The 12,297-nt window shown below is 41.1% G+C and overlaps 1 protein-coding gene across 1 annotated transcript in view; it reads right to left on the bottom strand.

Annotated features, from left to right (window-relative positions):
* Positions 1-65: 65 nt before the first annotated feature.
* SDHC (succinate dehydrogenase complex, subunit C, integral membrane protein, 15kDa) overlaps positions 66-12,297 on the bottom strand; it is a 30,295-nt gene continuing 18,063 nt past the window's right edge. The window contains exons 5-6 of the mRNA XM_010833693.1: positions 7,137-7,300; positions 66-930 (exon numbers count right to left, since the gene is read on the bottom strand). Of these exons, the coding sequence (XP_010831995.1) occupies positions 826-930; positions 7,137-7,300 (269 nt within the window). The 3' untranslated portion in view covers positions 66-825. The remainder of the gene's footprint in view (positions 931-7,136; positions 7,301-12,297) is intronic.

The raw sequence follows: 12,297 nt of genomic DNA, 5'->3' as shown, positions 1-12,297 counted from the left end.
AGGGAGGAAACTGGCTCCTCCTCCCCAGTCGCCGCTGTCTTGGTTTCTCCAAGTATCAACAAGAGTCAAAGGCAAAATAATAATTTTAATTCAGTTTCAGAAAAAGATGTCACGTGATTCTGGATTAGAAAACATGACAGTAAGAGGTTTGGTTTTTCTGGAAACACAAGGAAAAGAAATAACCCGTAACAGATTCAACAATAATTTTCTGGATTTTCTTCTTGCATCAAAAGCTATATATCTTCTCCCCAAGACCTGCTCCAAGAGCCAACTTAACTCTTCTTATCTCCCGCTAGCTGGGACAGGCTAATTCTCCTGCACCCCCACCCCTCTCCTTTCAGTCACACTATGTGGGCGCTAAAGACCCTGGGCTCTGACCAATGGACAGAATTGTCCTTTGAGCCAGCAACCCACAGGCAGTGGCACCCGGATCCCCACTCCCAGTCCCCACGGCAGAGGCCACAGAGCTGGCATTGTTTCCACTGTCTCAGGAAAAAGGAGCCAAAGGCTGACCCTCAGCATAAATCAAGGCCTAACATGGAGAGAGAAAGAAGGCTCCCAAGCCCAGAGTAGGCTGCAAGCCGGGGGAAAGAAAAGGGAGTTTTTGCAGTCATTCCATCCTTAGAAATAAGGAGAAAACTGGACCCTTTTCCACCGTTATGGTTCTGTAAGGTACTCTACTGCTGAGCTCCAAGGGGATCTGCAAGCAAAGAAGGGTCTAAACAAATCAGAATAACTTTGCCCTGGCCAAAGACAAGAGTAACAAACAGGAAGACAGGTCAATGTGATAATTTGTAGGATGATGACACTGGGAACTTCGGCTCTTCACATGGCTGCCAGCCCTACAGAGGACAACACAGTAAGACCCAGGCCAGCCACTCCAGACTGGTGTAGCTGGGAAATTGTCAGGCCTTTTCCTAGATCCCACATCTGTAAAAATAAGAAGAAAAAATTTCAGCAATCAGGGTCCTGGTCACTCTCATAGCTCCTTTCTCAGAAAAGAACTCCACTTAGGAAACAGGCAATTTCTCTCAGCATGATTCTAGAGAAAAGCACTTCCTTATTCTGACCTTCACCTTCCTCGAAACCCACAATACGGTACCTGCCACCCTCTTATCCCAATGACAGCACAGGGAATCGATCCTCAGTCCCTATGTATAAGAACTTTCAGACTAAATAGATAAAACTTTCCCTCGTGACAACAAAACCAGATCAAGGTTTTCCAAAGTGTGTTTCTCCAAAAACTAGTTTCACAGAATGTTAAAAGGCATTACAGGTGGGAAAAAAAAGTTCTGAAGTCAAATAAATTTGGCAACTGTTTAAATACAAGACTTCTTAAACAACTTACTAATGCACACTGTTAATCTCCAAAATGGGGATATAATACATGGTTTTTTAGATATAGTCAACCTCTGAATCCTCTTTGGGAAGCAACATTTGTCCATTAGGGAACTAGTATTTTTAAAAAAAAATACTCTTTGGGGAATTCCCTGGTGGTCCAGTGGTTAAGACTCCACACTTCCAATGCAGGGGGTTCAATCCCTGGTGGGGAAATAATCCCACGTGACTCAAGGCATGGCCAAAAAAAACTACTCTTGGGATCTAGACTCAATTTTGTTTTGACTGTGACATGCCCCCACCACTAAAAAATATCTTTTTAGTTAGTACCCAATGTCTGTGTATATATATCTTATATATAAAAGTTCATGAAACAATAAGCAATATTTATCAACACCTTTTGTGTTATATTCTGTACGGTATATTCTATTTAAAGTTCTTTTTTGTTGGTAGCAACCCACTAAATAGATTTTATACCCACGGAGTCAAAAAACACTAATTTAGACTTTCTTGTGTCCTAGGGATATCAACATATCATATTCTAAAAGCTCTCCTAGGGCAAAAGCAGAGTCTTCAGGTCTCACACTTTCCACACATGACTGCATCAACACAAAGAAGCCCACACTTTAAGAAAGCTTCAGAGAAAAATTAGAGCCTGGAAAAAACTCAAGATGAGAAGATGTCCCTACCTCAGGTGTCAAACAGCTTCTACCTAGATAAGATTAGGAGTCAAAGAGGCAAACAGTTGCTTGCTTATAAAGGAATAGTTCAGTTCAGTTGCTCAGTTGAGTCCAACTGTTTGCGGCCCTGTGGCCTGCAGCACACCAGGCCTCCCTGTCCATCACCAACTCCTAAAGCTTGCTCAAACTCATATCCATCGAGTCAGTGATGCCATCTAACCGTCTCATTCTCCCCTTCTCCCACCTTCAATCTTTCCCAGCATCAGGGTGGGAAATGAGTCAGTTCTTTGCATCAGGTGGCCCAAAGTATTGGAGTTTCAGCTTCAGCATTACTCCTTTCAATGAATATTCAGGAATGACTTCCTTTAGGATAGACTGGTTGGATCTGCTTGCAGTCCAAGGGACTCTCAAGAGTCTTCTCGAACACCACAGTTCAAAAGCATCAATTATTCAGTGCTCAGCTTTCTTTATGGTCCAGATCTCACATCTATACACGACTACTGGAAAAACCATAGCTTTAACTAGACAGACTTTTGCTGGTGAAGTAATGTCTCTGCTTTTTAATATGCTGTCTAGATTGGTCATAGCTTTTCTCCCAAGGAGCAAGCGTCTTTTAATTTCAAGGCAGCAGTCACCATCTGCAGTGATTCTGGAGCCCAAGCAAATAAAGTCTGTCACTGTTTCCACTGTTTCCCCATCTATTTGCCATGAAGTGATGGGATCAGATGCCATGATCTTAGTTTTCTGAACGTTGAGTTTTAAGCCAGCTTTTTCACTCTTTTCTTTCACTTTCATCAAGAGGCTCTTTAGTTCCTCTTCACTTTCTGCCATAAGGGTGGTGTCATCTGCCTGTCTGAGTTTATTGATGTTTCTCCCAGCAATTTTGATTCTAGCTTGTGCTTCATCCAGCCCAGCATTTCGCATGATGTACTGTGCATGTAAGTTAAACAAACAGGGTGACAATATACAGCCGTGACATACTCCTTTTACAATCTGGAACCAGTCTGTTGTTCATGTCTGGTTCTAACTGTTGTTTCTTGACCTGCATGCAGATTTCTCAGGAGGCAGGTCAGGTGGTCTGGTACTCCGATCTCTTTCAGAATTTTCCACAGTTTGCTGTGATCCACACAAAGGCTTTGACATAGTCAATGAAGCAGATGTTTTTCTGTAACTCTCTCGCTTTTTCGATGATCCAATGGATGTTGGCAATTTGATCTCTGGTTCCCCTGCCTTTTCTAAATCCATTTTGAACATCTGGAAGTTCTTGGTTCATGTACTACTGAAGCCTGACTTGGAGAATTTTGAGCATTATTTTGCTAGCATGTGAGATGAACGCAATTGTGCAGTAGTTTGAACATTCTTTGGCATTGCCTTTCTTGTGGATTGGAATGAAAACTGGCCTTTTCCAGTCCTGTGGCCACTGCTGAGTTTTCCAAATTTGCTGGCATATTGACTGCAGCACTTTCACAGCATCATCTTTCAGGATTTGAAATAGCTCAACTGGAATTCCATCACCTCCACTAACTTTGTTCATAGTGATGCTTTCTAAGGGCCACTTGACTTCGAACTCTAGGATGTCTAGCACTAAGTGAGTGATCACACCATCGTGGTTATCTGGGTCCTGAAGATCTTTTTTGTATAGTTCTTCTGTGTATTCTTGCCACCTCTTCTTAATATCTTCTGCTTCTGTTAGGTCCATACCATTTCTGTCCTTTATTGTGCTAATCTTTGCATGAAATGTTCCCCTGGTATCTCTAATTTTCTTGAAGAGACTGAGAGCTCTAGTCTTTCCCATTCTATTGTTTTCCTCTGTATCTTTGCACTGATTGTTTAGGCTTTCTTATCTCTCCTTGCTATTCTTTGGAATTCTGCATTCAGATGGGTTTATCTTTTCTTTTCTCCTTTGCCTTTAGCTTCTCTTCTTTTCACAGCTATGTGCAAGGCCTCCCCAGACAGCCATTTTGCTTTTTTGCATTTCTTTTCCTTGGGGATGGTCTTGATCCCTGTCTCCTGTACAATGTCACGAACCTCCGTCCATAGTTCATCAGGCACTCTGTCTATCAGATCTAGTCCCTTAAATCTATTTCTCACTTCTACTGTATAATCATAAGGGATTTGATTTAGGTTATACCTGAATGGTCTAGTGGTTTTCCCTACTTTCTTCAATTTAAGTCTGAATTTGGCAATAAGGAGTTCATAATCTGAGCCACAGTCAGCTCCCGGTCTTGTTTTTGCTGACTGTATAGAGCTTCTCCATCTTTGGCTGCAAAGAATATAATCAATCTGATTTTGGTGTTGACCATCTGGTGAGGTCCATGTGTAGAGTCTTCTCTTATGTTATTGGAAGAAGGTGTTGCTAAGACCAGTGTGTTCTCTTGGCAAAACTCTGTTAGCCTTTGCCCTGCTTCTTTTTTTACTCCAAGGCCAAATGTGCCTGTTACTCAAGGTATCTCTTGACTTCCTACTTTTGTATTCCAGTCCCCTATAATGAAAAGGACATCTTTTTTGTGTGTTAATTCTAGAAGGTCTTATAGGTCTTCATAGAACCATTCAACTTCAGCTTCTTCAGCATTACTGGTTGGGGCACAGACTTGAATTACTGTGATACTCAATGGTTTGCCTTGGAAACGAACAAAGATCATTCTGTCATTTTTGAGATTGCATCCAAGTACTGCATTTCGGACTCTTTGGTTGACTATGAGGGCTATTCCATTTCTTCTAAGGGATTCCTGCCCACAGTAGGAAATATAATGGTCATTTGAATTAAATTCACCCATTCCAGTCCATTTTAGTTCACTGATTTCTAAAATGTCAATCTTCACTTTTGCCATCTCCTGTTTGACCACTTCTATATATGCTAAGTCACTTCAGTCGTGTCCGACTCTGTGCGACCCCACAGACAGCAGCCCATCAGGCTCCCCCGTCCCTGGGATTCTCCAGGCAAGAACACTGGAGTGGGTTGCCATTTCCTTCTCCAATGCATGAAAGTGAAAAGTGAAAGTGAAGTCGCTCAGTCGTGTCCAACTCTTAGCGACCCCATGGATTGCAGCCTAACAGGCTCCTCTGTCCATGGGATTTTCCAAGCAAGAGTACTGGAGTGGGGTGCCATTGCCTTCTCCGCTTTTGTTTTTTTTTTTTTTTTTTGACCACTTCCAATTTACCTTGATTCATGGACCTAACAGTCCAGGTCCTATGCAATATTGTTCTTACAGCAACAGACTTTACTTCCATCACCAGTCACACCTACAACTGGGTGTTGTTTTTGCTTTGGCTCTGTCTCTTCATTCTTTCTGGAGTTATTTCTACCCTCTTCTCCAGTAGCGTATTGGGCACCTACCAACCTGGGGAGTTCATCTTTCAGTGTCGTATCTTTTTCCCTTTTCATACTATTCATGGGGCACAGTGCTTTCAAAAAAATAAAGGTACAATGCTTTACAGAAAAATTGAGTCCTACTGGGTGGTGGTGATAGGGGGATACTCTCTAGCATATCAGAGACCCTGTCACTTCCTACTCTCTTTCATCAATTCCACCCTCCACTCCATTAGATTTTTTTTTTCTTTTAATGTATGGGTAGCTATGCATTTACATGAATATGAATGTACAGGGAAAGTTCTGGATGTGATCTTGGAGAGACAGCAGTGAGCAGTCCTAGAGAAAGATCTTAGTTCCCTGCCCAGGAACTGAACCTGGGTAGCCTGGATGAAAACCAGGAATCCTAGCCACCAGACCACCAGGGGATAGAGCCCCATTGGATCTTCTGGCAGCACAACTGTCAAGCTCAGAGTGCAAGAACTATGGACTGTCACAGAGAACAAAATCCTGTCCCACTCAGAGCCAGGACTTGCTAGAAGAACAAACAAAAGCAGATTTAAGGGCTTAAGAAAAGCCCTGACTGAGTTCTGACATTTTATAAAATCTCTTCCTCTTCCCTCCCCCCATTCTGAGACAAAAGCAAATATATGGCAAGTCCCTGCCTGAGCCAGGATGCCAACAGAGGAAGCTGATCAGCTGATTCTATTGGAGAGCTTTGTTCCATGGAATAAGAAGTCATTAATGGAAATGCTCTCCCTCTCTCCCCGCTCCCCGAGGGAAGTGAAGTCATTTTGAATCAAACTGAACACTGCCCCAGGGAACAGTTAATAGATACACTTAATTTAATAGGTCATTTAGTCTCTCGCTTTTCTGATTCCATTAAACTGTCTATTGGACCAGACTAAAATTCAGAAAGTGCTTGTCTCTAAGCTCTAATGTGGAAGTTACAAAAGGTCAAATTAAGGCAAGAACATCCAACTGCCAGATGGCTCAGGGTGAGAGAGAATGGAAAACCATAAAGAAGGAAGCTGTAATTATCTTCCTGACAAAGGAAGCAAGACCAGGGGTAGGGAGACCACAAAATATAAATCTTAAAGTGCTGTAGGAGAGATTGATCCCTGAGCTGGGGCAGGTTTGATTCCTTAAAAAAAAGGGGACACCAGTTTGAACTGACCCCAAGCTCATGTAGGAGGCAACTTGGACAGAGTTCAGCTGTCAAAAGATTTCTAAACCCAATATTGAGATCCTAGACACTCGGTTTCTTGTTGAAGTTGGTCCCATTCTAATAGTTCAAAACAAATAACAAAAGCAGTTAACATAATCCAATATCAAGTTAATAATAATCAGTATATTTGACTCCAGATATGTCACTTTGTCTTGATGGGAAGATTAAGACTTCCCATCAAGCAGTAACTATGTTATCTAGTTCATAAATGAACCTCCAGTGTCTACAACAGTGCCTGACACAACAGGTAACAATTTCTGTCTGATAAATATGCCTTCTATGCCAGATATGTGGCCTGGCTTAAGGGGTCTCTTTTAGTAATGACCCTCTTAAAACTGGAAGAATTCACGGAGATCCTGAAAGCATCTGTCAGGTCTATGTCCAGTGCTCAGCTACATTATCAGCTGTGCTGCCTGGCAGTGCCCAGGCAATCTAGTTTAGCTTTGTCCAAGAGGCCCTTGAGCAAACATCCAGCACAACTAACTTTAAGAACAGTACTAAACCCAGACCAGAAAAGAGAATCCTCTGAGCCTCTCCATTCCTTGCACCTAGAAAATGTACAAGTCTACAATTAACTTACCAAGTGTCGGATCCCATTCCAGGTGTGATACATGAGAGGGAAGACAAGTGCAAATTTGGCTGTGTGGATCAGTGCTGGCCCCAAACATAGGGACTTCACAAATTCCAAATGAGACTCAAAGCTCCCAGGGACCAAGAGGGCTGACAAGCCAAAAAGAGAGACTCCTGAGGAGAAACAAAGTAAGTCCATCACAGCGGTCCATCAGCTACAACCAGTAAGACACAGAAAACTGGTTTCTATGACAGTCCCTAGCACTTCACACAATTCTAAACCAATTTAAAATGGGGAAGATTTAAACTAATGTTCACATGTGTAGTAGGAGATAGGCTCCATGGAATCTGACTCCAATCTCTTAAAATTCAGAATATATATTTTAGCATCTTAATCCTTCATCCAACATTGCTCTCTATAAAAACTTTACCTACCACTTTAGACGTCACCTCTGCTGTATCTATATCATCTCAGTAAGAAAAAATAAAAACAGTATACTCGGTTCAAGAAAAAGACTGAGAAAAAAAAATTTTTAATCAATCAAATCTCTACCATACAAAAATTTAACTCAAAATGAATCAGAGACCTAAATGTAAGAACTAAAACCATAAAACCAAAAAAACACAGGAGTAAATCTTTAGGACTTTGGATCAGCAGTGGTTTCTTAGATACGACACCAAACCAGAAGCAACAAAATAATAAATTGGAGTTCATCAAAATTAAACACTTTTGGGGGCCATTTCTCCGTTAGTCTGGAAGGACGCTGATGCTGAGAATAACTACCATGGCTTTCAGTTCTTTGACGAAACTTCAGATTGTTGGAGCATTCACTGTATTCCGGGGGTGCAGCTTTCTGTAAGTTTGCTGTGGCTGAAGCAAGAAAGCAAGCATATGCAGACTACTACAGAAATTATGATTCCATGGAAGATTTTTGAGATGAGGAAGGCTGGTATCTTTCAGAGTGCAAAGTGATTTCACAATGTAAAAAATTTCTTTAGGTTGAGTTCCATGGAAGTTTTGTCACTGAACTGTAATCTGAATTACAAAACTATGACTTAAGAATAATGGAATAATTTGTGTTGATAAATCAACAAATACTATGGAAAAAAATAAAAAACTTTTGTGCTACAAGCAATGCCAACAAGAAAGTAAAAAGACAACATATACAATGAGAGAAAATTTTTGTACATTGTTATGTCTGATAAGTGACTTGTATACAGAATATATTAAAGACCCTTATAGCTCAATAATAAAAAGGCAACCTAATTTAAAAACAGGCAAAGGATGTGAATAAATCTCTCTCCAAAGAAGTAAAAGGTCCATAAGTATATGAAAAGATGCTCAATACCATTAGTCACTAGGGAAATGCAAATCAAAACTATGAGAAGCCACTCCACACCCACTAGAAGGCTATACAGTTAGTGCTCCACATCCATGGATTCTGCATCCAAATGAACTTTTAGTCCCATACGTCCGTCCCCTTCCCTGTCTACTCCCCACTTCCTCTCACTATATACACACACCTGGGAGTGGCTGGTGATCAAGCTAATGACCAATGGCCAATGATTAATCAATCTTGCCTAGGCACTGAAGCCACCATAAACTACAGGATTTGGACAGCCTCTAGGTTACTGAACACAAGGATGTGCTAGGAGGGTGGTGTGCCCAGAGAGGGCATGGAAGCTTCATACACACTTTGCTCTCTGTTCCTGTGTATTTAGCCCTGTGTTATCTCCTCCATTGGTTTTTATTTTGAAAACCAGTATGTCTAAATAAAGTGTCTTCCTGAGTTATGGTGAGCTCTTCTAGTAAATTATCAAAACTGAGGACCGGGTCATGGGAACCCTGGTTAACAGCTGCAACTTTATATATATAATTCTCAAAGTCCTAGCAAGGCATTATAAGCAGAAAAGGAAGTGATGATACAGTAGCTAGTGAGAAAGTTGGAACTGAACTCAGAAATATCCAAAGTTTGTGCTTTTTCTCTACACTGTCTCAGTTGGGAATTACCAGGGTGTAACATATCACATCTAAGAATCAATAACTCATGTCCCATCTCATGAAAAGCCCAGAAAAACAAAACAGGGATTTCAGAGTTCCACTAGTTACTTTATAATCTGTCAGTTCTTTGGCTTTTCCAGAAAAGAAGTGATTACCTGAGCAGGTTTGCCTATACAGTCAAGTGACCTCTCACTGAAGTTCTGATTTTCAATCCGACCTATTTTTAAAGACTATCCAGAACATTCAGGACCATTCTTCTTCCCATTCAAGTTAACTGTACAATTTATTTACAGCTGCGTTCTTCTAACGTATCTGTTGTTTGGCACTCATTCATTTCATTGCTTACGTTGCATTTTGATTACCCTTTCCCAGTCTTATTCACATTGCAGCTTCAACTATGCCATTTTTAAGGAATTTATCTAATTTCACCTATATTTTTACACTGTTGCTATGAAAAATCACAAGTATTTTAATCCCTTACAGAACCTAAGCAATGGAAAAGTGTTACTGGCTTCTTTTTCCATCTTTTAAAGAACTGCTTGTAAAGTTCTTCCTCAATAAATTCTATTTAAAGTCAAACTAGTGTCCTCATGCTTTTTTAGTTCAACATGCTCTTTAGAGTATCAGCCACAAAATCTCTACAGTATGAATAAACACCTAATCATGGATTTGTCTAGCCCAGCTTGTTCTGTTACTGAAACAAATGCGAACATAAACCTTTTTTGATTTCTTATGGGATCAAGTTCCACCTTTTTTGATTTCTTATGGGATCAAGTTCCAACTTCTCGACACATCGGTCAAAGTCCTTTACAGCCCAGGACACTTCCCAGCCTTATCTTTTGCCACTTTTTCCATAACACAACTCTTAAACAAGTCCATCTAGTTATCATGATCCAACCTTATCTTCTGCCACTTTCGTAACACAGTTCTTAAACAAGTAGATCTACTTATCATCATCCAACATTTTGGATGCTTTGCAAACCCTGTGCCTTTGCATCCGGTGGCTTCTCTGTCGGAATACAGAGAAGCCTCCTCTACCTCCGTTTCATGAATTCTCCCACTCGTTCTTCTTTCAAGATCTCTGACTCCTGCAGAGTTGGTCTCACCTCTGGGACCTCATATCTCTATTAAAAAATTATCCCAGTGCATTACAAATATTTGTCTTATTCCTTAGACTCTTTTACCCTTGAGGGTAGACGCTTTTATCACTATCCAATTTCTAATGCATGAAAGAAGATTAATTAGAAGTTAGGAGGAACTGGTTCCAAATAGGAAAAGGAGTATGTCAAGGCTCTATATTGTCACCCTGCTCATTTAATTTATATGCAGAGTACATCATGAGAAATGCTGGGCTGGAAGAAGCACAAGTTGGAATCAAGATTGCCGGGAGAAATATCAATAACCTCAGATATGCAGATGACACCACCATTATGGCAGAAAGTGAAGAAGAACTAAAGAGCCTCTTGATGAAAAGTGAAAGAGGAGAGTGAAAAAGTTGGCTTAAAGCTCAACATTCAGAAAACTAAGATCACGGCATCTGGTCCCATCACTTCATGGCAAACAAATGTGGAAACAGTGGCTGATTTTATTTTTCTGGGCTCCAAAATCACTGCAGTTGGTGACTGCAGCCATGAAATTAAAAGACGTTTACTCCTTGGAAGGAAAGTTATGACCAACCTAGACAGCGTATTAAAAAGCAAAGACATTATTTTGTCAGCAAAGGTCCATCTAGTCAAGGCCATGGCTTTTCCAGTGGTCATGTATGGATATGAGAGTTGGACTATAAAGAAAGCTGAGTACTTAATAATTGATGCTTTTGAACTGTGGTGTTGGAGAAGACTCTTGAGAGTCCCTTGGACTGCAAGGAGATCCAACCAGTCCATCCTAAAGGAGATCAGTCCTGGGTGTTCATTGGAAGGACTGATGTTGAAGCTGAAACTCCAATACTTCGGCCACCTGATGCAGAGAGCTGACTCATTTGAAAAGACCCTGATGCTGGGAAAGATTGAGGGCAGGAGGAGAAGGGGACAACAGAGGATGAGATGGTTGGATGGCATCACCAACTCAACGGACATGGATTTGGTTGGACTCCGGGAGTTGGTGATGGACAGGGAGGCCTGGGTTGCAAGAGTTGGACACGACTGAGTGACTGAACTGACTGAGGAGGAACAAACATTTCTGAACTGACCACCATAAGCAAAGTGACTGACATGGTTGCATTCATTTAGCCTAAAAATCACTGGAAGGACAAGAGCAGTTTGTTTATTAGGTTAATAGTTTCCATTACTGGGCTTCGCTGGTGGCTGAGAAGGTAAAGAACCTGCCTGCAATTAAGGGAGACCCAGGTTTGATCCCTGGGTTGGGAAGATTCCCTGGAGAAGGTAATGGCTACCCACTACAGTATTCTTACCATGGACAGAGGAGCCTGGCAGGCTATGGTCCATGGAGTCGCAGAGCTGGGCATGACTGAGTGACTAAGACACTCACAGAAGCACCCACTGAGTGCTAGAGGATATGAATGGTAAATAAAGTAGATGCAGGGCCTACTATCTGAAGAGTTTACAGTCTAATCAAAGAGACAGATGTATAAAAAGCTGTGAAGAAACAGTGCAATAAGAACTATGAAGGAATAGTGTTGTGAAACTGAAAACTAATAACAGAACTAGAAACAAACCAGAGCTACTATTTTAGGTATGGTGGTGAGTAAAGTATCCTTTGAGCTGACAATTTTGTGGAGAGCTAGGAAAGAAGGAACTAACCACACACTCTGTAGCAAGAGGTAGGAGTGGACATTTCAGATCAAGGGAATAAAACATGCAATGACTCTGGGATGAGAAAGAGTTTTACCTGTTCCAAAGAATTCAAAGACAAGTGTGGCCAGAGTAGAGTATGAAAGGGAAGAAACGGCTGGATGACTTAGGCAAGGGCCAGATCAGGTAGAGCATTTTAGGTCATGGTGGAGAGATGAATTTTAATCTAAGTGCAAAGGCAAATACTGTAATAGGAAGATCCTAAGTGTGACTTGATTCAATTTATTTTCAAGAGATTTTTACTGTTCTTGCTGTTGTGTGAAAAATAGATTGGAGGAGTGCAACAAGATTGCAATGATCACAGCTGCTGGGACTGACTTCATTTCAGGTCAAATGATCCAATTCTTCTCGCCATTTGG

Source organism: Bison bison, unplaced genomic scaffold, assembly GCF_000754665.1.
Source record: "Bison bison bison isolate TAMUID 2011002044 unplaced genomic scaffold, Bison_UMD1.0 scf7180017863823, whole genome shotgun sequence".
NCBI lineage: Eukaryota > Metazoa > Chordata > Mammalia > Artiodactyla > Bovidae > Bison > Bison bison.
Note: the sequence above shows the minus strand (reverse complement) of the source record. Positions and strands in the feature narration are given on the sequence as shown.